We start from the raw sequence: 27,392 nt of genomic DNA on the forward strand, positions 1-27,392 counted from the left end.
ATGCCAGCCCTGGTCTTTAGCAGGTGGCACCTCTCCACTGCCCCTGCCCTGCTGACTTGGATTCTCCTGCTGAGCATTGGGAATGGCAGTGCCTGGAAGCGAGGTGTCCCTCGCCTTCGCCTCTCATACAAAGGTAGGGGAGCCTGTGGCTGATCAGCCCTGCAGTCAGAGCCAGGATTTCCTTGGGGTTCATGCCCTGTTCAGAATGATCTAGAAACAGCATCAGGCAGCCAAGCTGACTGGCAGCTAGTGAAGCCAGGGATGGGGGGCGGGGGAGGGGGAGGGGGAGGGGGTGAGATCTGGACTACTGGGTTTGGGTGGGGCCAATATCAGCCCTACAATGAAGCTTCTTGCCCTGCAGTAGTTGTGGCCAGTGAGGCACCAGAACCTGACAGAGGCTGAGCTCAGCTGACTGCAGCACAGCCAGAGAGCTCAGAGAATGCCACCACCCCAGGGGGCTCAGGCAATGCTCATCTACCTGCTGCTGTCAGGGATGGGGATTGGAAAGGGAATGGCCCAGAGGGGAAGTCTCAGGCTGCCCCTGGGGCACAGGAGAGTGTCTAAAAATGCCTCATTTCACCCTGAGACTCAGCGTCCAGTGCTTTATAATGTTCCATGTACTATGTAATGCACAGGGACGGGGCCAGCCCTCACCATGGGGAAACGTCACGCACTACAGGAGGCCTTGGCCAGCCTCTAGCTACACAGGCCACGCAACAAAACAATTGTTCAGTTGCATGGGGGAAGCGTACAGACTTCACAGGCTGACTCTGCTCCCGCCCTCACACTGGTCACCTGGGAGGAAGCATGTCTAGTGGTTAGAGCAGGGCATTGGGAATCTGGAGAGCCGGCTTCTGCCACTGACTCAGTGCGTAGCCTCAAGCAAGTCACTTAACTCAGCTTTGTGAGGCTCAGTCAACCAAGACCCAATACATGGATGCAGGGAGGCTGTATTCCCTACCCGCTGTGGTACAGAGCTCTGTGAGGGCTCCCTGCACACACACACCCACACCCAGGACTATTATGGTGGGCCGGGGAGGAACTGGGGGATCTGCAAGCTACACAGATCCACTGCCCAGCACCCTGCAAGGAGGGGGCGATGGCAACCCAGAGGGGTGGCAGCAGCCATGGAGCGGAGCCGTTGCTGCACTACGGCCTGGGGCAAGGATTCCTACTCAGTGCCCAGCCCGTTTACTCCAGCCGTGTGGGGGCGAGCGAGGATTCACCCTTCGTGGTGCCGGAGTTTTAGCTCTCGTCACCTCCCCCAAATCTTTTGTGTAGGAGTGAGAAGGGAGTTCACACCACAGCGTCAGCCCTCAGCCTCTCTGCTGAGGCTGCCAGCGCGGGGATCAGCTAGCAGCGGATTTGTGAAACGGGCACACATCCACAAGGAACTGGACTGAGACCCTCAGCTTGTCTCACAAAGGGGCCACCAGACAGGCATCACGCTGAGTTCCTTTTAGGGACACGGGGATTGCCAGACTGGCTCACACCCGAGGTCCATCTAGCCCAGCGAACTGGAGGCCAGCACCAGATGCTTCAGAGAAAGGGGCAAGAAACCTCCTTGTCCCTGGTGGTGAGAGCTTGGCTCAAACCATGGGGGCTAATATCACTTCCAGAAGTTTTGCTGTCGTCAGTTATGTTAACGGGCTGGCAAGACAAGCTGATCGTGCATTGGGGGAAAGCTTGGGTCAGTTTTGGATTCCCCACCTTTCCGTTTCATTGACTGTCCCCTTGTTCATGTGTCATGAGGCAGAACAGAAGTTCCCAGTCTCCCTTCTCTATCCCATTCATGGTTTTATAGCCTTTCATAGACATGTAGGGCTGGAAGGGACCTTGAGAAGTCCTGCGCAGTGGCAGGACCAAGCAAACCTTTATCACATCCCCTCTTATTCATCCTTTCCAAGGGAACAATACCAATCTTTTCAGTCTCTTCTGAGGAGAGCTGTTCCAGGCCCCTCTCTGAGCCCCCGCTAATTCTGCAATTGGGCCACATCTGCCCTGGACTTTATTTCAGCTAGTGACATAAAGATGATGATTTGTCTAGTCATTTATACTGCACTCATCACCGGGGTATGCAAGCACCCATCCTAATGGCACGATATTTCGATGCCACGGCTACTGACAACAGTCTTACGTTCATGTACCACACAGTCCCTTTCAGCCAAAAGGATCCTGAAGCATTTTACAGTCTATGTGGATGGCTCCAAGGCCCAACAATGAAATGCAGCCACCTCTGGTACAGAATGCACTAGCTCGTTAACAGCACATAGCAAAACTATACAACAGCTTATAGGACAGGGGAAGTGAAGACTAATCTGCATAGCTTACTCATGAGTTGGGATCCAGCCAGGCTGCTGGAATTCAGCATTCCTGCTCTCGGGAAAACCAGCATGGGCTTGTAAGGCAGAGGCCCAACTCACCAGCCAGTGCCTGCGAGACCTCGCAGCCAACACAGTCTTTCAGTCCCTTTTCTTCAGGACTTGGCTTCTGCTTTTTCCAAGTAAAACAGTTTAACCTTAGCTCCACATGTAAATCAGGCCCCTTCCCCCAACCCAGGGTCTCCTGCTGGTGGCTCTGCCAGAGATCCCACGCCCCAGGCCTTTTGCCTGGGAATTAAGGCAAGCTGCTCTACTCCTTTCTGCGGGAGATAGCTTTATGAACTCAGGCCGTCCTTTATACTCCCACACACCGAGTCACAATCTTCTCCCATGTGACCCCCTTCAGCTGGGAAGGTAGGCTGAGCCCCCACCCCCTTAAGGCCCAGCTCAGCCTGAGACAGGGCTCTTTAATGACAAAGTGGTCGGGACGCTCTCTGATTTTCACCTAGCAGCAGCATAGCACACCCTAGCTCCATGCTGGGCCATTGGATCAGCGCGGACACAGATGAGCACCACATACCAAACTGACCCACCAGCAATGCCTACCCTAGTGGGCTTCCTTGGAGGCCTCCCATCCAAACTCCAGCCAGGCACAAGCCTGCTTAGTTTACACTAGCTGAGGACAGTGGTTCTGCTGCAGGAAGAACTTGGCTGATGGTGGTGGCATCAGGGTGGAGGTGAGGACCAGGGGTGGCACGTCAGGGCAGGGCAGGGATGACACCTGTTACCATATGTCCCCTCTCACTCCCAGAGAAGAGAGCCAGTTGCTTGGCAGTCTAACTTAGGTGCAAGGGGGACTTAGACTGGATGCTCATCGAACACAGAGCTCCGCAAAACTCTGTCTCCTGGACGCCAAGCCTGAGGCACTCTCAGTACAGAACTAAGTTCTGGGCAGAGACTGGCACTCAAGCCGGGAGATGCCCTGGGGGGTTGTGGGGAGCCATCAGAACTCAGGCTTGAAACCAAGGACCACAAGGGAGTGGGGGGAGAAGTCGGCCCTGGTCAGGGCTGCCTGCACACACTGTCTGCCACGCAGCATCCGGTGAGGAAGCACAGTGATCCAGAGCAGGTCACTGCTGGGCGATTGCCAGTGTCGATAACACGTCTCAGAAACACAATGGCTGGATCTTCCTTTCCTTGGTCAGGCGGGAGCAGAGATTGTTTGGAGGAGAGGACCGAGGAGGGCTTCCTTCTTCAAAGCTAGAGCAGTCCTCGTGCTGTGGGCAAAGCTGGGAGAGGAAGCTCCCAGCCTCAGGCTGGCTTGGGGACAATGCAGACAATGGCAGGAGGTGTGACTCACAGACCATACGTAGCAGAGTCAAGGCCACAACGGCCTGACAAGTTTAGGTTTCAAAAACCCCAGAGGAAAGAAACCTCCCAGACTCCCTCCACCCCAGAGCCTCTTGGAAGCTGGGCTATCGTTAGAACCCTGCATGGGGGAGGGGCGTGGGCTGAATGGGGGTGGGGAGAAACACAGACAGGCTTTTGGAAAGGAAATGACAGACCTAAGGCAGGGAGAGCAAAGGAAGGATAGTGCACAGGGGAACACGGCCCAGAACAATAAGACTAAGCAGCAATATGACCCCTTACACCATAATAACGCATTTGGATGGCTTATAATAGAACGCCGGCCTCTCTGAGACAATCCACGTAACTGCTCCTGTGACAGACGTGGGAGGGCCGGAACTAGGGACCTCCAGAGCTGAAAGTATGATCTGCCTGATCTCTGGGGCTGCATGTAACACCTTGTATCCCATTGATCGTCACAGAGGGGGACCTGTAACACATGCACATCAATAAGCTACATTACTGGACAGGAAGCACTACCAGCCTCTTGGTGTTTGGCCTGCGCTAATCGGCATTCACAATGTGAATGCTACTTCAATCTGTTTCAGACAGGCCAGCGTTGAAGCCAGCTGAAATCCTAGACTGGGCTGTGTCTTTCTATCTGGGATGGTGTCGTTACTCTGGGCTTACATATCAGCGATTACACCTTAACGCTGCGTGATCTGCTGTTAACATAGAGGGCTGAACGTTCCAGGCGACTGGACGCTGGCTACAGAGCCCTTTGCCTGCAGATCACTGGTTCACAGATTGTTAGGGGGCTGGACGTTGTTACCACTGGATGGTTGATAGGTGGTATAGGCGCACAGTGTGTTCATGGGCCTCATTCCTGTTCCCAGCAGGCCGTTATCGTATCACACACCACTAGCTAAGTGGCCCCAATGCACTCCTTTCACGCTGGCCATCGCAGCAAAAAGCTTGATTCAAATCCAGATTTTCCCCAGGCTTTTGGGGTGTTCAGCTCAGGGTTTCAGTGCTGGCCTGTCTGTGATGGGGAGGAGAGAGAACACTCTCCAAGAAGAGCAACACTTCAGGCCTGGGAGGCACTCGGATGCCCTCGTGGTGAGCACAGTTCAGGGGAAGGTTGGGCAGAGATGCTCAGCAGGATGCAATGGTTATGGGGGACCTGGCCAGGAATGTAAATATTTGGAGGGATATGATGCCTCATCTGCAGATAAGGAGCAGGTACCTGGGCTCTCCCAGCCACCACACTGTGGGGATCTCCCTGCTCCACCCCTTTCCCAGCCCCCCCAGACTTCCTGTTAAACTGATCAGTTCCTTGCCCAGGTTTGTTTCATGAGTGGGATGAACTGGGTCAGATTCCCACCTACTTCTTCATGAAGGGAATGGGACAAGCCAAGCCACAGGGTGGAGGATCTGAAACTAGAGATCATGGTGATGGACTTAATGCTGCAAGTGCGGGATAATTCATCTTGCCTGGGAGCCAGATTGAATCTTAGCCCCAAAGAACACAGTGGGCCTGAGCGAACCCCACCATCAACCCTGGCTGACCTCTCCCCTGCCCATGGCCCGAGGGAGGTCAGAAAGTGAAGCAGTGCTAATGGGAGTGTCCTGGGCTCTATTGCTCTAGGGACCTCGTTGCATTACTCTGGTTAATTAAGCAGGGTGGGGGCGTGTATTGGATAAACCTTTGACCTGCCCCCACCCCTCACTCTGATCTGTATCCTCAGTGGACCTGGCCTACATTTCACTCCGGGTGAGCAGGGTCAGAGGAGCAACCCTGCCTCCAGGGAGACACCCAGCCTTTTCAGAGGCCGGTGAATGCATTGTAGATCTGGGTCCTGCCCAGTTCCTGCTTGGGGTCACTCACAGGGCAGCGATCATCAGCTTGTGGGAGGGCGAGTTCCCCACTCTGGCTCATTCGGACTGTACTCACCTGCCCCGTTCCAATGAACACGAGTCCAGATTCCCTAGGCAGATTTAAAAAGCTTTGTCCTTGGCCCGGGGGGAAAGCACACAGAGGTCGCCAGGCTGCAGCCGGGAAAGCGGCACTGGAGATACAGCTAGCAAGCAATGATGCCAGCCGTAAGAACACCTCCCCCGGCTAGTTATAGGACACTCACAGCAGGAATGCTTAGTGGCAAGGAACTTCCCTGGCTCGTTGTATACGAAATGACAGGCCCGGGCATTAGCCAGGCTGGACTGGGCTGAGCCGGGGAACTGATTTGCCATTGAGCTGCTGCCTTGACTGAAGCGCTTTCTTCATACAGAGACTGAGAACCAGCACCTGCCTGCTGCAAATGCTGCAGTTGCTCCTTGCCCTGCTGGGCTGAGCAGACGTCAGTGGAATTTCCAGCTGGCTGCAGCTGCCCTGAAGAAAAAGAGGTCCTGGCTTCCTCTGTCCCCTGGAAATGGGGTGACAGGGAAAGAGAAACAGTCTGCAATCCCATGGCCTGTTTTAGCATGCGCCTCCATGCATCCCATCTCAGGCACCCATGCCCCCACATACACGGACCCACACCTGCACAAACACATGCTGGCTTGCTTGCTCCCCAGTTGCATTTCTGGTGCAGTCTGCTCAGCCACAGAGAGCCAAGTTCATCCCATCTTCGTGGATTTCAAGGTCCTGCACAGATTCTCCCAGACCTAGGACTCACATCTCACCTCCTACACATCCCCAGCCCCGTCACTCAGCCAGTAACGCCTGCCTGATCTCCTCTCTTGTTTCCTTCTTCCACTCCTGTTTTCCAACCTTCCTCCAAGCCCCCTCAGCATGGCATGACCTCCCAGTGCAGCTGGCCAGCACTCTCGCCTCAGTCAGATCCCTCCAAGAGACACAGGAAAGTGATTGGTTAAGGGTTTTAAATGCTCTAAGGTGACTCTTCCCTCTGGGCCTCCCATCACTTCTTGTCCAGCTGCATCAGTCTTCTACTGAGTAACCTCTCCAAGGCAGTGGCTGCTTTGAGGTTTGGGTTTTGTACAGCATGTGGTCAGCACTTAATCGGAGCAAAACTCCATGCATGTCTGTGGAGTGACAGGGGGGTGGATTTGGCTGTGTCCCCCAGACTGATACATGTCTCGTTAATTCCCACACAGCCCCCTGTCCGGGCTCAGGCTAGATTGGGCAATGTTTCAGGGATGATTAGCCAAGGTGGAAGATTCCCCCCCAAGCACCCCTGGAACTCAGCCAGGAAGGGGAGCCAGACACCTGAGGCTCAGAGGTGTCCCCGCAGGTGAAGATGAGGTGGTATGGCAAGAGAGAGAGTATGGCCAGACAGCCTCGATTCCTGCTGTTAGCCAATGGGGCTGTTACAGCGATGGGAGAGCAAGCTGGGTTCCAGTCCAGCTCATGCCTAAGGCACTCAATCACTGCTGCGGTCCAGCGCCTTGGCTGTCGCGTGCAGACAGAACTGGGGGAAGAGGAGGATCGGGCACCTGGCAGTGGCTGCCCAGTCCTGCCCCCTCGCCCGAGGGCACTCACCTTGCTGGCACTTTCTCCAGTGCAGCACCAAGTCCGCGCTCCTTTGTCCGCTCCCTGAGCAAGGGGTGGGGCAGCAGGAGGAGTGGGAGGTGGAGGAGTGCTCATACCAAGGGCTTTGCGCTGGCTCCTCTGCTTCGTTCAGCCGACGTTGCTCCCGGGAATCTTGCCATCTGGGGCTTGGTCAGCAAATGACTGCTCTAAAAGCTACTTTCTGAGCTGGGCTAATCCAGGACTTAAACTCCACTACTGTATTAAGGGGGAGGGGAAGAGCTGCCAGATCCCCACTGGCTCAGCAGTCTGAAGGCACGTCTGCCGAGGGATGCTGAGGCTGAGGAATGGTGCAGGAGGGACCAAGGAGCAGCAGGGGGAGGTTTAGACTGTAAGCTCCTTGGGGCAGGGACTGGCTGGCTCTGTGCAGAGCTGAGCATGTGGTCAGCGCTTAGCAAATAAAGGAGAAGACAGGCAGGGGCAAAGTCCTGCCAGTGCACAGAGAGGCTGGGGAATGGGGATACTCTCCCTAGGGAAGCGGTGACAGCCCCATCCATTGGGACATTAGCAGTAGAGCAGAACCAACAAAGTATTGGAACATGCCCCTGCAGACGGACTCCACGGTGCAAAGGCGCCAGGAAATCACCTCCTGGGACCTTGCCACATCCAGTTTCTGTGCTGCTCTCACCCACCTGTGCCAAGGGCCCTCTGGCATCTCCCACGAGCTGGCCTGGGCCAGGGTTGAGGAATGCTGCGGTTCCCCAGGAGAGAGAGGGAGATGGATTTAGAAGCTGTCAAGATTCTGCTCGACCCAGGAGGTGAGGCCCAGCTCAGCTAGGGAAACGAGTCCTGCAACACCACAAACGATCGCCCCATAAATCAAGCAGCAGCCACCAGTTTAACACAGCCTTTAATTTCAAGGCTACGTTCACCAGGGGAATGACTGAGAGCCTTTATATAGAAACTCCACTGAGCCCATGCTTAGGGATCCCTCTGCTAGAAATGCAAGCTGGACCCGTCCTGCATTCTCAGCCTGCACTGCCCGGGCAACGGGACTGCGGAGAATCGGGGATTTGCTGCAATGGTTAAAATTCTTCCAGGCCCCATGGCGCCATTGAACTGCAAGGTCAGTGACACTCGAAGCTGAGTTGCCATGATCCTATAGCAGCTGCTTGTCTCCTGTGGGGCCAGCCAGCTGTCCTGACCCATGGGACGCTCCCCTTTCTGGGAGGGAACACCAGGCCAGGACTACCAGAGGCCACACCAGTTACTGGCCAGAGGTGAGCTGGGCCATCTTGCCCTGGTGTCAGGGAAAGGGCAGCTACTAACAGTGCTTGCTATCTCCTGTAGGCGGGGGTAATGCTCGCTATCCTCTGGGGTAGTGCAGTCCTTCCCCAGGGCGCACAGGGATAGCGTTCACAGTAGCAAGGACTCTTCCAGGGTCAGGGTAAAGAGGACTTTCCCAGGGAGCATGCAGGACCAGGTGAGATACTGCTCGCTATCTCTGGGGGTGGGGGATGTGGTCAGGGCTCCCTCCTGTGTATGGGGGTGACAGATCCCCCCCTCTGCTCTGCAGACCTGCTGAGATCCAACAGCTCCCGCCTGTTGCTGGGTTCAGGGGATGGGCTGGCCTTCCAGTCCTTCCTGGTGGATGAGACCAGGGCGTGGCTGATGGTGGGAGCCAAAAACCACATCTTCCTGCTGCATCTGGACAGGCCAAATGAGGAGCCTCAGAAGGTCAGTGCCGGGGTGGGCATGGAAATGCAGTCCCAAGGCAGCCCGGCTTTCCCCTTCCCAGCAGCCTGGGGAGCCGGGAGCACAGCTCTGCGTGCCAGAGGGGGCACCGGTACTGCAAAGCCAGCAACCAAAGGCCTGTTATACACTGCCATTGGGGGGGGGGGCATTACACCCAAGAGCACACAAGCCCTGGCACACACTGCAGCCCTCGGGTGGCATTCGCTCATTCGCATTGCCCCATGGAGCGGCACCGCTGACTGGTTGGGCTGTGATTGTATGTACTGACACGCACCTGCCCATGCTTAGCACCCCTGTCAGGGAAGCAGGATGGAGCATGGAGCGCTCTTGGGGAGCAGCTCCAGCCCCCTTTGTGCTGCCCAACTGGTGCAGGACCACCGAGGAGGAGAGAGGAGGCTGGAGTAACGGGCCCAGGCCGGTGCTTTCTCTTGCAGGTTTTCTGGCCAGCCCGCAAGGAGCAGGTGGAGCGCTGCCGGCTTGCTGGGAAGAACGCAGAGGTAAAGCAGGATCCCAACATCCTTGTTAAAAGCTCAGCGAGCCATGGCCCAGGCAGGAATCTGCCTGACCCACATGAGTCCAGCCTGCCGAGAGCAGCAGCCTCATTGATCTGTAGCCAATGGGCGCTCAGGCTGCCGGCATGGCTCCCTTTGACCCCATGTAACCTTTAACGATGGGACAGTAAGCATACAGCTTTGGTCAGGGGCCACCAGGCCGCTGGCCTTGTCCCCATGGCTAGTGTTAGCCAGACATCGCCCACTCTTCTGGGGATCAGCAAACCTATGGGGAAGTGCACAGCAAATGGCGCCAGGGCGTTCCCGTACCCTGGGGAGGGGACATGCTGGAGATCAGTGTTAGAAGAGGTGAGGGGGCTCCACGGGCAGGATCTGGAGCACAAAGGCCCAGGGTAATGGTGCTGGCATTTGAAGGAAACTTTTTTTCCCCGAGCAGACAGAATGTGCCAATTTCATCCGGCTTCTCCAGCCATTCAACAGGAGCCACGTGTTTGCCTGTGGGACTGGCTCCTACCAGCCCATCTGCGCCTTTGTCCAGCTCGGAGCCAGGGCACAGGTGAGAGAGACCCTGGAGGGTGAATTTGCCTGTGCCAAGGGCAGTGAGAAAACCCCCAGACGTGCCCTCACCCCCACTGGGCTCCATGATGAATCCCAGGGTACCCACTCTCTCCTCTCTGGTGGGGCATGAGGAATCACAGGAGAGAGGCACACAATCTCCTAGGTGGTACAAGAGGGACACCAGAGCCTGCACGTGCCAAGCTCTGCACCTAGTGCAAGGAACCTGGTAGCACGTCTTGCGCAGGTTGCATGAAGGACCTCAGGAGGGGGGCAGCATGAGGGGGCCTAAGAGAGGGTGCTCACTCCCCTTTCTCCCCCAGCAGCAGGAGGGGGGCATGCCCATTCCTGCAGCAAGACCCTGGGGCACACGCACCCCTCGCAAGGGTCAGTCCTCTCCAGAGATCAGCTGCTCCCAGGAAAACAGCAGCTGAGCGACCCAGGCCCGGTCCTTAGTCTCTCACCAGACGAGCTGAACCTGGCCAGCTTGGGTTGGTGCCCAGCAGCGTCCCCGCCTGGTTGCACCTCCAAGACCTTCCCTGTATTGTGAGCTCTTAGGGACCAGGGACTGTGTCTGCTTCTGCCTCCAGCACTGTGAGCACATCCATCCAATACATACTAAGTGCTGCTAACTTGGCAGTGGCCGGCAGAGTGGGCCCAACGCGGCTCGGACCCCGACATATGGGCATGTGTGTCTGACACAATGTGGACTTAGAAGTCTGGCGGGGCTGCCCCAAAGTTGCTCAGATCAGTTCATTCCCAGCCTCTCCCTGGGCCAAAAATCTCCCCTTTAACCCCTGCAGGAGCCTGGGGGCTCCCCTATACAGCTGGTGGCCAACTCCGTGGAATCTGGGAGAGGCAAGTGTCCATTCAGCCCTCATGAACCTTTCACTGGGCTTCTCATAGGTAAGAGGAATGGAGGGGAGGGGTAGGAAGAGGGACCTAGATACTGTGGTGATGGGCGCATTAGAAATGAAGTAGAGTTAGACAATCAGCTCCATCCCCTGCCAATGATTCCTAACCCACGTCCCTCATTCAGCTGTGGTTTCTGCCAGAGTGGAACCTGCAAGCTCCCTTTCACGGGGGAGCTCAGCCGGACACCCAGGCAGGTGTGAAAGGCCAAGGTAGGAGGTTAGCTCTGACAGGGACTAGGCAAGGAGTGACTGGCTGCACAGCATCATCACAGCCGAGCTTTGGCCTGGGCTTCTTACCCTGCACGGCTGATCTGGGGCTGGAACTACAGAGCTGCCCAAGCTTGTGACTAGCTGGATCTAAGAGAGGAAGGCCCATCTGTCTGACAGCAGTTGAAGGCTGCCAATCTTGGTTCAGGAGGGTGATAGAGGCACTAGATTGTGCAGGAGGAGACTGTAAGACCCTCTCCTGGCCCAGGGTGGTAGGTAAGGAAATTGGCATTTCTTGCCGAGCGATGAAGGGAATTGGTTTCATCTGCCCTGTATTTAGTTATTGCTAAGCTGTTGGTTCTTGTTAGGTGTTCGTTCTTGTTTTAATGCCGGAGAATTTCTAGCCCTCGTTGTGTGGAGTGGAGTATTTACCTGGGGTTTCGGGTGGGACCGTGCTCTGCCAGCCAGCCCAAGATGCTGCCCCTGCCGCCATGGCCACCCACACTAGCTCGCTCAGAGCTGGCACATGTACGTCTCCCCAAGTTGGGAATTACACCTTCAGCCGCAGTGTAGTTATACCCTCAGAGCTCCTCAATCTCCCTCCCAGCAACTGCCTGGCACAGCCTGCCTTCAATTCGCAAAGTGTTCGCAGGGAAAGGCAGCAAACTTGGCCACCTCTGAGACCCACACCTGAGCAGGGAATGTACACTCTGCCTGGAGCTAGTTATACAGAACGGGGGCTGTGCTTCTAGTTTGTATTCAAGGCTCCACAAGAAAATCTGCCATTCCCTTGTCGCGGTCAGCTCATGGCTCCTCGGGCAAGGCTGACCCATGGCACAGTGCCCCTTAACCTGTCTGTGCCTCCTTCCCCAGGGGTGGGACAGGGAGGAGCTGGCTGGCTAAGTCAAAGCACCCGCTGGCTCTGCTAACACATGCTTGCCTCTCTGAGCTCAGACAGGGAGCTGTATTCGGGCACCTCCAGCGACTTCATGGGCAGCAGCGCCGCCTTCTTCCGGACCCGAGTTCACAAGGCTGCCCAGAACTACATCCGGACAGAACAGAACCAAGATCACTGGCTAAACGGTACAATGGGGGGGCTGGGATATAGCCTTGGGGGGGCAGTCCTACCCGGCAATGTAACGGACTTAGCACTGCTGGGGAAGAGGGTGAGCAGTAGGAAGAGATGCAGGTGCCACGTTTCCTGTGCTGCTGCTGGGGAGCAGGGGCTTGATTTTCTCTCCTTGCTGCTTTAAGAGGCCCAGACCTCCTAGTGTCACTAGGGCACAGGCCTCTGTTTGAACACTTCAAACTACCCCTTCTGCTGCTGTCCCCTCCCGTGCCCCCACCAGTCTCAGCCCTCAGGAGCTGCAGGGAGAAGGGACAGGAGACGCCCCTGAATCATAGAATGTCAGGGTTGGAAGGGACCTCAGGAGGTCATCTAGTCCAACCCCCTGCTCAAAGCAGGACCAATCCCCAGACAGATTTTTGCCCCAAATCCCTAAATGGCCCCCTCAAGGGCTGAACTCACAACCCTGGGTTTAGCAGGCCAATGCTCAAACCACGGAGCTATCCCTCCCCCAATGACCGAGGAAAGACCTGGGTAGAACCAGACAACTCCATGCCTAGGCCCAGGAGCTCCAGCTGCCTTTGGGCCAAAGCGCCAGACTCACTGCAGGGCACAAGCTCCCTTTAGTGCCCAGATTCACTCTGATGTTCTTCAGATCTCCAGCCCCCGAAGATGGAAGTGCTGCTGAAACCCAGCCCCGGGTGAGATCAGCTTGTGTAACCCACTGCTCTGCGGGTGTGTGACAGGGCCCCTCTATGCCCCGTCCATGGAGGGGGCAAGTCAGCTGCAGGCCCAGCTAGGGAGCATTAGCTCAAGTGGAAGCAGCTCAGACTGTTGGCACTAGAGGCCCGGTTTCTCAGCCATCACACCTGAATTGTTCAGGGGAAGTTTTGCGAGACTATCAAAAACCCACACAGCACTTTGCATCAAACCTCGGGCCACAATGATCTTGTCAGGTAGAAAACTGAGATGGTCTGAGTGGGTAGTGCCGAATGCCAGTCCCACTGGTGAGATCCTGCCAGCATTGCTTGGTTTGAGCAATACCCTCGCTCTGCATGGCGTCTTGCTGCAATCCAGGGCACTCCGCTCAGAGTAAGCAATGACTCCACATTCGTAAGGATCTTATCACAAGGCAGCAAAACTGAATGCGGCGGGAAGCTAACGGTATTCCCACTCCCCTCTTTGTTTGCTGGGGTGCTCCTCGATTCCAGCATCTCCTTTCTCTTTAGTAAAGCTTAGATGGGTCTGGATCAGAACCCCAGCTCCAAAGCCCAGCAGGGAATTTCAGAGCCAGGTGCCATTGAGACCAAACTTTGCAGCTGGCTTGTCACGCCATGATTCACTCGCAGAGCCCAACAGCCCTGTGCCTCGATGAAGTTTGGACTCAAAACTCGCTTCACGGAAGCGATGGAGATGATGCAGGAACCAAGGGGTAGAGTTCACCGGTCATGGCTCCATGATCGTAATGGAGGCTCTGTATTTGAAAGCACGGAATCAGAGCCTCATTTCATGACTCGGGCAAAGTGTGAGCTCCGTGGGACAGTGACTATTCCTGGGTCCCAATCCTGACTGCAGCCCCTGGCTGCAGGTATCATTTAAAGCCGGAACAGAGCCAAGTCTGTCAGAGGAAAAGGGGACATGGCCAAAGGGTATCGGTCAACCTGCCGGCATGGTGCCATTGGCTGCCCGACTTTCCCTTCTCGCAGAGCCTGTGTTCATCGGTGCCTACTTGATTCCCGACACCCACAATGCCCACGACGACAAGGTGTACGTCTTCCTCCGAGAGACGGCCCTGGAAGCCGGCCAGTGGGAGAGGCGGCGCATCCATGCCCGGGTGGCACGCGTGTGCAAGGTCAGCTACCCCGGGGTCAGGGCATGGCTGCGGAGAGCCACCAAGTGGCCGGGGGAGGAGCTGGCACTATGACATGACTCTGTCCTACTGAGAAACAAGGGCTTGTTTCTCTCTCCTTTCCCTCTGTCATGGCAGGGCCACTTGGGCTCAGCGCTGGCCTTTGGGGAGAGGGATAGGAGGCAGCGTGATGGAGCGGTTAGAGAAGGGATTAGGAGTAAGGAGACCTGGGTTTTGTTGCCCGCTCTGCCACTGATTGGGCAAGTCCTGTCCCCTGCCTTGCTTTGTGAAGCTGAGACGCTGGGCTGGAGAGAGTGGGGTAATCGCCCATCCCGCCCTCCCTGAGCTGTGGGCATGTCGAGGTTAACAATCCTGGAGAGGGCGGTGGCCTGGGGCAGGGAGGGGGCATGGAGGGTTAACACTGGAGGGAGCAGGGGGGGCATCGCAAGCGTCCTCTGAGCGGTGGGTTTGTGGCTGGCAGAATGACGTCGGCGGGAAACGCGGCCTGATCAATCGCTGGAGCACGTTCCTCAAGGCCCGGCTGGTCTGCTCCATCCCAGACCCCCAGGCCAGCGAGACGCACTTCGACCAGCTCGGTGAGTGGGGCATGCGGGCCCTCCTAGGGCTGCCATTCTTCAGGGCCCACGGCTGGGTCGCCTGGGCTGGGCTCGTCCCGGAGGTGACCCACTGAGCCGTAGCAGGGACTCTGAGCACCTTGCATCACCACAGCAGCCCTGGCTGCCGACTGAAGGGTGCCGGCTGCTGCCCGCTCCTTCGCCAGAGCGAGTGGGGCACAGTCACTGCAGTGGGAGAGGGGAGGGGGCAAAGGTCACCTGATGAAAGCCCCTCACCCTGCTCCCTGGGCCCAGAGCTGGGTCCCTGAGAGCGTGTGCTCAGGACTCCTCACCCGCTGTCATTGCAGAGGACGTCTTCCTCCTCCGCACCCGGGACCCACAGAGCCCTCTCGTCTTCGGCCTCTTCACGGTCTCCAGGTCAGTGTGAGTGGGTGGGCCGAGGGGAAGAGCAGAGCAGAGGGAGCAGCAGGGGAGGAGGCTCTCGCACAAACGGCGGTGAGACTGGTGGCTGGACAGCATGGAGGCTGTTACTAGTCAAGTGCCGGGGCGGGGCAGGGGAGAAGAGGGACACAAAGTCCCTGTGGGAGGATGCATGAAGCCCATGGCAAAAACATATCCCATTGCAGAGCCTCCTAGGCAATCCCACTCCCCTGGGACTGTGCCAGCCCCTCCCCACCTGCCCCCATTAGCTAATGCTGGTCTTCCAAGGGTCGCAGGGTGGGGACTCTTGGGTCAGTGGTAAATGGACGCTAGCCTCTCCCATGCAAGCAGCAGCTCTCTAGCCCTAGGCTGGGTGGCTCAGCACCAGCTGTACCAATTAGCGCTGGTGGATGCTCTCTCAGTGGCTTCAGAGCGCTGCTGGCGGAAGCTGGCAGGGAATGGAGGGAAGCTCAGGCAATGGGCCCCACTGAAGCCACAGAAAGGGACTGCCCGGTCTGAGCCCTGAGTTAGTTAAACCACAGCAGCATTGTACACAGACCAGGCCTTTCGCGCTGGCTCCCATGGCGGCCACGTCAGAGTCCGATGCTCAGGCCGGTCTGTCTCCTCTCCGGCAGTGGGATCTTCAGCGGCTCTGCCGTGTGTGTCTACTCCATGGCTGCCGTGCGAGCTGCTTTCAGCGGGCCCTTTGCACACAAGGAAGGAGCTGACTACCGCTGGGTGGAGTACAAGGGCCGGATCCCCTATCCCCGCCCAGGGACGGTGAGTGTGGGACACAGGGAGGGGTGAGGGACAGGACTGAGAGGCCAGCGACTGAAGGGGAAGGGGTTGGGTCACTCTGTGCTTTAAACTCCCACTTCTGTTTCCGTCTCTTCCCCCAGTGCCCCAGCGAAACGTACGACCCTCTTCTCCACTCCACCAAGGACTTCCCTGATGACCTGATAAGCTTCATGCGCAACCACCAGCTGATGTGGGGCCCCGTGTACCCCCTTGGCCGGAAGCCCATCCTGGTGAGGGCCAATGTGCCCTATCGGCTACGGCAGCTGCTTGTGGACCGGGTGGAGACAGAGTCTGGGCACTACGATGTTCTCTTCCTTGGAACAGGTAGAGGCTCTGGGATCTTTACCACCAGCTCCGCATGTACCTTTGCCCCCTCCTGCTGGACTGCCACTGGTGAGAGCGTGTCCCCCCCTCCTGGCACCAGCGAAAGCCCCCCACTCTGCCCATACAACAGCCTGCCCCACTGAGCTGTATTAGCACCTCAGTCCCACCCTAGCAAGTTCCTGTCCTCTTGCTGCGCCGGTCTGTGGGACTCTCGGAGCGAGCAGCCAGCATACCTCAGCCATGCCCTGGGCAGGGCCGGCGCTTCCACTAGGCGACCCTAGGCGGTCGCCTAGGGCGGCAGGATTTGGGGGGCGGCATTTTGCCGTCCTCAGCAGCAATTCGGCAGCGGGGGTCCTTCTGCTCTGTGTCTTCGGGGCGCTTCAGCGGCGGGTCCTTCACTCGCTCCGGGACCCGCCGCCGAAGCGCCCCGAAGACATGGAGCGGAAGGACGCCCGCCGCTGAATGCTCTGGGGAGGAGCGCTGCCGCCTAGGGCGGCAAAAACCCTGGCACCGCTCCTGCCCTGGGGACTACGACTCCCTGTCCTGTGGTGCCAGGGGCTGTACAGATGAACATGACTGTCCCTGCCCCAGAGAGCTAGCTGTGCACTGCAGCCAGCAGGAGCAAGTAGCAGGTCAATCACACAGGTAACCAGAAGCCGGACCCTTCAGCTTCAAAAGCACAAGGACCACCCCAGAGCAGGTCAACTATCATATCTAGAGCAGCCACTAGAGGGCATCACTCACTGCCCCCTCCATCCTCACTGGGGCCTGACCTTGAGCTCCCTAGGGGGCTAAGGGAAAGTTTTCACTTTGCAGATGTTCAGGGCTAGCAAATACTGCAGGCACTTGCTCCATGCACCGTCAGCTGCCCCCAGGAGTGGGATCTGCCAGCAAGCTACACATAGTCACGATTCAGCCTCTTGCCAAGAAGAGAACCGGGTAAAGGCCAGTCCTTGGTGCAGTCTGGATTCTGTCCCCCTTGCTACACTTAGCAGGTCTCTGACTCGGTCTCCTGGCACTGATGGTTCTGAGGAGACGGGACAATGAGGAGGGATGAAAGGGCAGGCGGCTAGCAGAACCCAGGGCTGGTCTCAGCAGGTCAGCTTTGGCTTGCTCAGAAGTCAAGTCTGATCTCTCCCCCTGCTGAATCCCAGAGGAGAAGACAAAGTACAAGTGCTGGCTCGGAACAAGTCCCCCCTGCCTGGGGAGAACACTGAATAATTATCCTTCCCTGAGCTAGTAATGATCTCTCCAGTCGGGGAGGTAAGGTAAGAAGCTCTGTAGCAGCTGCCCTCCATAACTGATAGCCGCAGCGCCTCCCCTTCGAGCACTTCCCGAGGGGGCTCTCGCTGGGTCTAGTGCGATTGTGATGGCTCCCTGTTGCTTCCCCAGATGAAGGCAAAGTGCTGAAGGTGGGGCTCACTGGCGGGAGAGGCCAGGACAGCGAGGAGATCAGCCTGGAGGAAATCAGTGTTTCTAAGGTACCCATCCCACCCCCTTTGGGTTCTCTGATTCCCCAGAGGGGCTAGGCTGGCTCCTGGGGGAACTGATTCTGCTAGAGGCCTCAGCTGCAGGACATGGGGTGCTTGTGAGTGGCCATTGAAAGTGGCTGCAACAGTGCAGCTTCCTCTCCCGCTGGGGTCTGCACTGTGGGAGTGTCAGGCGGGGCCAGCAGCCTCTCCCAGCCTGGCTGCTGTGGCCGAGAGCTGCTCCTCCCTCAGGGCCAGCCAGGCCCGTGCTCTTTCCTGTCCCAGCCCTCAGCTGCAGCAGCCATGGACAGAGCTTATGCAGGGGTGGCAGGTTTGTATAATTTTTGGTGGTGCCCAGAACCGGTCCAAGTCCTGTCCCCCCCGTTCCCCCCCACACACACCTGCCTATGGCTCTGGGAGGGAGTTTGGGTGGGGGTGGGGGGGGGAGGGGGTCTGGAGTGCAGGTGAGGTGTGGGCTCTGGAATGGAGGTTGGGTGCTGAGTGCAGGCTCTGGGCTGGGGCAGCGGGTTGGGGGGCAGGCTCTGGGAGAGAGTTTGGGTGCAGGAGGGGTGTGGGCTCTGACCTGGGGCAGCGGGTTGGAGGGCAGGCTCTCGGAGAGAGTTTGGGTGCAGGAGGGGTGCGGGCTCTGGGAGGGAGTTTGGGTGCTGGGTGCAGGCTCTGGGCTGGGGCAGGGGGTTGGGGTGCAGGAGGGGGTTTGGGGTGCAGGCTCTGGGAGAGAATTTGGGTACAGGATGGGTGCAGGCTCTGCGAGGGAGTTTGGGTGCAGGAGGGGTTTTGGGTGCTGGGTGCGGGAGGGAGTTTGGGGGCTGGGTGTGGGCTCTGTGAGGGAGTTTGGGTGCTGGGTGTGGGCTCTGAATTTGCTGGAGCCCGGACACTACGGGCCCATACAACTCGCCGCCCCTGAGCTCATGCAATGGCATGCCACAGCCAGCCCAGGGTGTGGGGTGACTGCGTCCTGCAGGCTGCAGCCTGGCTCCTCCACCTGGAGGCTCAGAGCCTCACTGCTATAGTCTCAGAGGGCCTCACCCTCAGTCAGAAGCAGGGGCAGTGCTGTTACTGCCATTGCACAAACAGGAAACTGAGGCACAGAGTAGCTTCAGTGAGTTGCCCAAGGTGTCACAGAGCCTGTGTCAGAGCCTGGCACTGGATCCTGACCTCTTGTCCATTTCCTGCTGGAATTTAATCCATTCAAGCACAGGGCCAATCCTAGAATAGCAGGGGCTAGGGTATGTCAGGCTGGAGGTGCACTGGCAAAGCAGGGCGAATGTGGGGGATCCAGCAGTGGACCAGCTGGGGCTGCCATGGCTGAACTCAGTTGGGAAGTTGGGCAAAGATCTACCCAAGCTCCAGTGCGGTCCTTTCTCCTCTAGGTGCCGTCTCCTATCCTGGACATGCAGTTCTCACCAAAGCGGGTAAGGCCTCATTAATGACCATTCACAAAGCCCTGTACAGGGCCCAGTCACACCCTGCAAGACAAGGATGCGACTCCCAGGCTCTCCAGCCAGGAGCCACATGCTAATGCAGACATTCACGTGCTGCAGCTGTGTGGGACAGGATCCCCCACTCCAGGGCACCAGGGGCCAGGTGTGGTGCAGCCCAGTTCCAGCTGGGTCAGGCCCCCCATTGCATGGTGCCAGGAGTGGCATTGCCCAAGTCCACGTGTGTCAAAGTGCCCCAGTTTGAGTCAGGTGCCCACTCCCTGCACTAGTCTCTGAAGAGCTAGAATAGCTGGTTCCTTTACTAGCTAGGAGCTGAGGTGTGGGTCCAGCCCTGCACCCAGGCTCCTGCATGCCACTCTTCCATGGAAAGGGAGCCGGGGGTGCTGACAGCCGTTCTGGTTCCATGAGCAGCAGGAGCTGTTTGTGAGCAGCACCCATGGGCTGGTCCAGCTCTCCCTATACCACTGCGAGCTCTACGGCAAAGACTGCACGGACTGCTGCCTGGCCAGAGACCCCTACTGCACCTGGGACGGCAAGGGCTGCAGCCCCTACCGGCTGACTGAGAAGAGGTGAGCCCAGCCCTGCTTCCTTCACACAGTGTCCACCGTTCCTGGCTGTTTGCATGGAGGTGGGAAGAGGGAATTCAGGGCTGGTTACACACCCTGCAGTCCGGAGCCTCTCCCCAGGGGCCATGGACACTACCCACTGGACCAGACATTGCACTGGCTTCTCCCAATCAACCCAAGTCAAAAATACAGAACCGCAGCAGCCCCTGTCTGTTCTTGTCTGGGGCCTTCCAGACACCCACCTGCCAGTGCCCCTCCATCCAGCCCTGAGCCCCCACAGCCCTGCCAATGCCCCTCCATTCTGCCCTGCAGCCTCCTGCTATTCCAGTCCTGAGCCCCCCCAAGCCCTGCCAATGCCCCTCCATCCAGCCCTGCAGCCCCTGCTATTCCAGCCCTGAGCCCCCCTCCCCCCAAGCCCTGCCAATGCCCCTCCATCCAGCCCTGAGCCCCCACAGCCCTGCCAATGCCCCTCCATTCTGCCCTGCAGCCTCCTGCTATTCCAGTCCTGAGCCCCCCCCCAAGCCCTGCCAATGCCCCTCCATCCAGCCCTGCAGCCCCTACTATTCCAGCCCTGAGCCCCCCCCAAGCCCTGCCAATGCCCCTCCATCCAGCCCTGCAGCCCCTGCTATTCCAGCCCTGAGCCCCCCCCAAGCCCTGCCAATGCCCCTCCATCCAGCCCTGAGCCCCCACAGCCCTGCCAATGCCCCTCCATCCAGCCCTGCAGCCCCTGCTATTCCAGCCCTGAGCCCCCCCAAGCCCTGCCAATGCCCCTCCATCCAGCCCTGCAGCCCCTGCTATTCCAGCCCTGAGCCCCCACAGCCCTGCCAATGCCCCTCCATCCAGCCCTGCAGCCCCTGCTATTCCAGCCCTGAGCCCCCCCAAGCCCTGCCAATGCCCCTCCATCCAGCCCTGAGCCCCCACAGCCCTGCCAATGCCCCTCCATCCAGCCCTGCAGCCCCTGCTATTCCAGTCCTGAGTCCCCCCAAGCCCTGCCAATGCCCCTCCATCCAGCCCTGCAGCCCCTGCTATTCCAGCCCTGAGCTCCCCTCCCCCCAAGCCCTGCCAATGCCCCTCCATCCAGCCCTGAGCCCCCACAGCCCTGCCAATGCCCCTCCATCCAGCCCTGCAGCCTCCTGCTATTCCAGTCCTGAGCCCCCCCAAGCCCTGCCAATGCCCCTCCATCCAGCCCTGCAGCCCCTGCTATTCCAGCCCTGAGCCCCCCTCCCCCCAAGCCCTGCCAATGCCCCTCCATCCAGCCCTGCAGCCTCCTGCTATTCCAGCCTAAGCCCCCCACAGACCCATCAATAAATCTCCATTTGATGCACACCCTGCAGCAGGCACCTGGCTCACTGAGTGCGTTGTCTCGTTCCCCTCCTCACAGGCGAGCACGCTGCCAGGATGCGCTGAAGGCCGACCCGGTCAGTCAGTGCCAGGACACCACAGCGGGTGAGAATCAGCCACTGTGGCACCTCTCTCCCAGCGGCTGCATGCTGCCTAGCATGGGCTGTTCTCTTCAGCCATGGAGGACGGAGCAGGTGAAACTCCGGCATGCCTCGGGTGCCTCTAGCAGGACTGGCCATGGGCAGGGCAATCCCATCCTGTGATGGAGACATTTCACCAAAGCCACATCATGGTGCATTTCCACGCTGTACCACTGCACCATGCAGTGGGCTGAGCACTGGGGTGCTGATAGCCCCAGGAAGGGCCCCCCACCTCCCCAATGCTGGCAGCAACGTACAGGAGCAGCTATCCCCAGCAGACGCACAGCAGCGCCACCCCCAGGCTTGTACAGTCACCTTGGACAACACGCTTCCCCCAGGAAGTGTTGCTTGCAAAACTGAACCCAGCTCAGTTCCAGGGCACAGGGTGTGAGCAGACCTAGTGCCAGGTGGCCATTGACATGGGGCTGGGTAATTAACCAGCAAACAGTGAGCAGAGCAGAGTACCTTGGGATGGCCAGCTCCATTTCCATAAATGCTGTCCCCCTTCCAGTCACTCCCCAGCGCGGTGTCAGCCCGACACTCTGTTAGCGTGCCAGGCCGGGAAAGCTGGGATTTACGCAGCTCTGCAAACAGCGTGCCCTCCGCCTGTGCTCTGGGCACTGCCAGCTGCGTGTGTGCAAAGACGAGGTACAGCAAGTCACTTCACACACACCCAGGCCCCTTTTCATGCAGCAAAAGGTGGTTGTATCATTGCCAATTACAATTCTGTCCTCCTGCCCCACTGGCTAGAGTACTTTGCACACGCATGGCGCTCTAGCCAGAGATGGCCCAGCCGGAATGTGGAACTCTCTCACCCAGTGTGCGGGGCTACTGGAGCAGATGGGGCAGGGCTGCTCCAGGGGATTAGAGCAGCAAAGGTTGTGGGGCTGGTTTAGAGAGGCTGGGGAAGGGGGGATGCTGGTTCACGGTGTGGAGAGACTTGATGCAGCAGGACTCTGCTCCCCCCACATGCACATGATCTGCTCTCCCCCTTGCAGGGGTCACTGCAACTGAAGAGAAACTGGTATTTGGGGTGGAGAACAACACTACTTTCCTCGAGTGCCTGGCGCGCTCTCCCCAGACGGCCATTCGGTGGCTCGTGCAGCGCAGCAGGGAGGCAGCCCTGGATGAGGTACTTGGGGAAGGGAAAAGCTAAATCATGGGGAGTGGTAAGGCCAGGCTCCCACGCTCCTCCCCAGTCCCTCAGAGGGGGTAGGACGGGGGGAGCTGCCCAGGCTGGAGCCTGGGCCATTGCACAAGCAGCTCAGCCGGCACAGTCAACGCCACCATCCCCGATTGACGAGCAGAGCATGTCACAAGCTGCAGCCCTGGCTCCATGGCAACAGCCCATGGGTAGCATCTCAGGGCGCTCTGCTTTTGACCCCTCCCTGTGTCTGCCCCAGGTGAGGACCGGTGACCGCTTCTCTATCCTGGAGCAAGGACTCCTGATCCGCCAGCTGGCGAGAGAGGATGCTGGAGTCTATCAGTGCCAGGCAGTGGAGCGTTCCTTCTCCCGCCCCCTCACGCACTACAGCCTTCGTGTCATTGGCCACGAGGCCATGGGGGCCAAACGGAGCAAGGGTGCCGAGGAGGGAGGCAGCCACCTGAGCGCCATGCCCGTACAGCTCCAGTACAAGGGCTACCCGCGGACCCTGGGGGCACCGGGCACCAGCCTGGACGAGTACTGCAATGCGCTCCGGCACCAGGAGAGGCAGCGGCAAAAGGCCTGGAACCCGAAGTGGCAGCATTCCTTGGAGAGCAAGAAAGGCCGAGTGCGGAGGCATCCCGACCCCCTGAAGCCAGCCAGAGCTGGGCTGAGACTAGTCTGATCTCTGCACAGTGCCCCCTGGGGGGCGTCACTGAACCAGTCTCCATTAGCCAGCCACGTCTCCAGAGCCCTTCTGAATGCACAGCCCTGGACACAGGTGCCAGCTCAGCCGCTGCCAAACTCTGCCTGCTGAGAGGCCCAAGGACTCGCCATGTACTACCTCAGCCGTGACACTGCCCTTTGCCATCTCCTGGAGCCTGGGGAGGGCCAGCGGACAGTGCAAATGCACTCAGACACCCCCAGACCAATGGGGCTGCTAAGTCCAGGAGGTGCTAGAACAGGGACTTCGCAGCCACGGCCTGGAGCAAACAGTCTGGTTACTAGGCCGGCTGACACAGACTGACATGACGCGAGGACTTTAAACTATTTACATACCATGAAATATTTATTCTCTGCATTTTTCTTCTGTCATTTTCTTATTACGCCTCTTTTTATTAATGATAAATACTGGAAATTAAATAGAATGGAAACCCATGCTTCTTACCAGCCTCCCTTGTTATGGGGAATTGATACCCAGTCTCAGCAATACACTTCTCCCTCAGCCCTGGTGGAGTACAGAGCCCCCAGCCCCTTCAGGTAAGCATTGCAAGTCAGTTAGGGAGGATGACCCACATGAGCTAGTGGATAGGGAACAGGCTTGAGGAGGGAGGAGTTTGGCGTTCCGGTCCCAGAACTGCTACGGACTCAGTGTTTGGTGCGGGGCAAAATGGGAACAACCATAATTACCTCCCTCACTGCAATGTTTAACTAGTTATATTTTCCCCTTTACCAGCCATCTGGTCTTGTCGGAGAAACCCTCTGCAGTGCTGCACTGTTCTTGTGAGACCGAGGCAGCTGGAATGAATCTCCCTGCAGAATGGTACCAATGCTGGGAACTCGAAAGGCAGATGTCAGTCTTGGGCACCAGAGAGGCATAGCATTAATCAGGGAGGGTTCCCGCGCAGGGGGAAATTACATACCAAATTACATACATGTGGGGACATTCATCCCCTTGTGTCCGACAGGCCATTTACTGTGATGGAGGCAGCGACAGATGTTGTGAGGCCATGACAAGAAAGGCCATTATACCCTGCAGGCAGGCTCAAGGCTGTCTCTTGCTGGCAAAAGGATATTAAACCTTCAGCATGGTATAAAAGTGGGAACAGGCTGTAACTGGCCCCATCCCAGGAGGACGAGAGTTTTCTGGTATCGTGGGCTGGGACATTAATATATGCAGCTTTGTTGGCCAGGCTTGGAGCCTATCTGAACTAATCTGTACCTTAAGACCTTTCGGAGCCCCTCAAGGACTGGACAGACAACAGTTACCCCCTTCCACTCCTTTCTTCTGAGGCAGAATTTTAGGACCTTGTGAACATCCACCACATGGAGTTGGCATAGCTGAGGCTTGGGACGGAAGGCACGTAGGGAATTACACTGGTTGGTGTGAAAGGCAGAGCTGAGTTGACTGTCAGAATGAGATTTGAGTCTGAACCCTCAAGGAAAAGTGGAGAAATGTTCCTTAATGGAAAGGGCCTGGAGTTTGCTAACTGGGTGGGGGAAGGACAGGAACTTGGTGATACGAAGGTGGAGGACCTTGTGACATGTCTGCCTTATGGGGAAAGGGCTCTGAGGGCCCGCGCCAGAACAACTAATTTAGGCCCAGCCCATTCTTGAAACCTGAAAAGAGGAAAATCAAGGTAGTTGGAACAGGGGTGGCAGAACAGGTCTATGCTGGAGTCCCCTCCCTGCAGCTTCCCTCTCATGCTGGGAGCAAGTACGTAAGAGCACAACTGATTCACAGCAACAAAGGGAATAAATCCCTTGCAGTAAATATTTTGCCCTCTTACTTGTACAAAATAATGGAGTCTTAATACCAAAAGTCCTCACTGCAGCCCGAGGATATTAAACATTTGCTGAAAAGAGGCATGATTCTGTTGGGATAGTTCTCAAATAAAGTATGCACAATCAATTTTCACGTATCACCGATCAAAGTGAAATTTACCACAGCCCCAATTCAGCAAAGCACATGCTTAAAGTTAAGTCCCATTGAATTCAATGGGAGTTAAGCACATGCCTATGTGCGTTGCTGAATCAGAGGCCTGACATCCTAAATGCACCAGGCTTTGTTTATCTAACTCCAGTGCAATCGAACTCACTGAACCTCTTCCCAGCTCCCTGGCTCCGTCAACAATTTGTGAACACACAAATCCAAACCAAAGTCATTTCAGACAATAGTCGCTGTGGGTTTTTTTTTAATTTTGAAGTTTATTTTATCAAAAAAAGAGAGAGAGAGAGAGAGAGAGAGCGCCAAGCGGCAGTTATACCAACTTACAATTTATTGATTTTTTAAAAAATGACATGAAACACAAGTAAAAATAAATACATCATATAAACAACAAATTGTTCAAAGTCTCTGTTCTGGGAGATCAGTGAGCACGCCCCGTTAGACAGAGAGAAGAGGGAAGCACATGATCATGTGTGCAGCCGGCCAACCGACCCACCCTGCTACAGTAACTCCTCTTTCTGATCACAAAAGACAGGCCACAAACTAAGGCGGTATTAAAAACAGAAAAAACAAAATAAAAAACAAACATCATCAATGGATTCGCTCACGCTCCCCTATACAAGCAAATCTACCAGAGAGTTTCTGAATGCAAGCTGGATGGCTAACAGTACAGGACCCAAGACACAGTGCAGCTTTGGGCAGCTGTTAGTGGTATTGTTTCAGTACAGGGGGAATAGGGTGGAGCATATGGGGATTTCTTTTCTCTATTCCCTCCACCCTACACAGTTGATCATCCCCCACTTACAACATCCTCTCCCTTTGCAGATGGGTTTCTTTTCCTATTCAGCTTGCAAGGAGCCATTCCCAGTGTATCCTAGTTGGTCTAAATTCCCCCCACCCTCCTTCCCGCTCAAATTTGGACTACCTGATCTCACTTGAGAGAGCAGAGAAGCACATTCATTGTGAATGGAGTTGCTGTATTTTGCCCCTTTCTGTTCACAGAATGTCCACAGACCATGATTTTCTCTAATTTAGCAATTATTTGAAGTTATTAGCCAACATTTATCTGCTTACTGGTGCAAATGCCCATGAAAAACCAACCTGAATTTGCTTGCCAGAAGTATTCAAATGTGCAAGGTGAAAGGGCGCTCTCCCATCAGTATTTGTACTAGTGAAATTCAATCGCATGATTGTTCCCGGAGAGCAAAACGCAAAGTGAATTATTTCATTCCCAGCAAAGCTTGAGAGAAGCTCGTTTGGCAGTTTTTGGAACTGAATGCGAGATGCTCCATCCTGCAGAACTGCGTGAACATACATTGCCCAAGACTGGACTGAGATTAGGTACATCCTAGAAAACTCACAGAAACATCACAGTTATGAGGTCACCTCTTCCCCTAATTCTGTCTTAGTGTCTTGTAGCAGTACAGTGTGGAATTTGCCCTGATATCCCTGCTGCTCCAGAAACTGCCATCTAAACAGTTCGGCCTAAGTAAGTAAAATCTACTCATTATAGTTAGATAGTGACTGAAAGGGGCAGCCAAAGTGCAACCCAAGTATTCCACAAGTCCCCAGGGCTTCTGTGCTCTGCCCAGGAATCTTCCTTAGTGTCCAACTGCTTATCAGAGAGCCCCTGTTCCTACTCTCAGTGTTATCTGCAGCACAAATATGAACTATAAGCTACTTTGGTCAGTCCATTTGGAGTCAGAAAATTAGCAGAGACAGCCCCATCACAGGGGTCAGGAAAGCAAAGAGAGGACCTATGTGTCAGCTAGAGAAAAGAGGAGTCTGGAAAGGAGAGATCAGGGAAAGAGAGAAGACTGAGGGTTGTGGAAGAGGAGCGAGGAGACACGGGCCTAGTCTATACCTAAAACTTAGGTCCACCTAGCTACGTTGCTCAGGACTGTGAAAAATTTCACACCGTAGTTAGGTCGACCTAACCCCCAGTCAAGACACAGGTAGGTCAATGGAAGGATTCTTTCATCCATCTAGCTTCCCCCTCTTGGAGAGGTGCAATACCTACGGCGATGGAAAAACTCTTCCATCCATGAAGAGCCTATACTAGGGCGTTACAGCAGCGCAGCTGCAGCGCCACAACTGTGCCACTGTAGTGGCTGTAATGTAGACATACCCTAGGTAAGGAAGTGTTGTGGAACAGGATTCAGAGAGGTCTCCATTGTCAATACCACCTCTGAATGTCCAAGATATTCTTGAAGATTATAACAGCATCAGATAAAGGACTTTCTGACCTTCTATGCAAAAGTCATTAAACAATTCTGATTCCTGGTCTCCGACATTAAACAGTTCTGATCCATGGTCTCAGTCTGCATTCCCTGCAGTTCATGTACTCAGAAGCACTGCCAGCCCTCTGGCACGAGAAGCTGCACCTTCCTGGAAGATGTTGCACACCCAATGGATCTCAGTGGTCAGCATCTGGGAGATGGGGGCTTTATCAGCACTAACAGAAAACTAAGGCA

At 56.5% G+C, this 27,392-nt stretch overlaps 1 protein-coding gene across 1 annotated transcript; it reads left to right on the forward strand.

The window, feature by feature from the left end:
- LOC135881020 (semaphorin-3D-like) lies at window positions 1-22,935 on the forward strand. The gene is made up of 17 exons (XM_065407501.1): window positions 1-133; window positions 8,732-8,892; window positions 9,345-9,407; window positions 9,859-9,978; window positions 10,781-10,883; window positions 12,053-12,181; window positions 13,871-14,016; window positions 14,495-14,609; window positions 14,936-15,005; window positions 15,644-15,788; window positions 15,908-16,130; window positions 17,523-17,611; window positions 18,991-19,032; window positions 19,471-19,628; window positions 21,007-21,071; window positions 22,105-22,238; window positions 22,510-22,935. Exons 1-17 carry the CDS (start codon window positions 1-3, stop codon window positions 22,933-22,935), a joined length of 2,322 nt encoding a protein of 773 aa, XP_065263573.1.
- The last annotated feature ends 4,457 nt before the right edge of the window (window positions 22,936-27,392 follow it).

This window comes from Emys orbicularis, chromosome 7 (genome assembly GCF_028017835.1).
Source record: "Emys orbicularis isolate rEmyOrb1 chromosome 7, rEmyOrb1.hap1, whole genome shotgun sequence".
Taxonomy (NCBI): Eukaryota; Metazoa; Chordata; order Testudines; family Emydidae; genus Emys; species Emys orbicularis.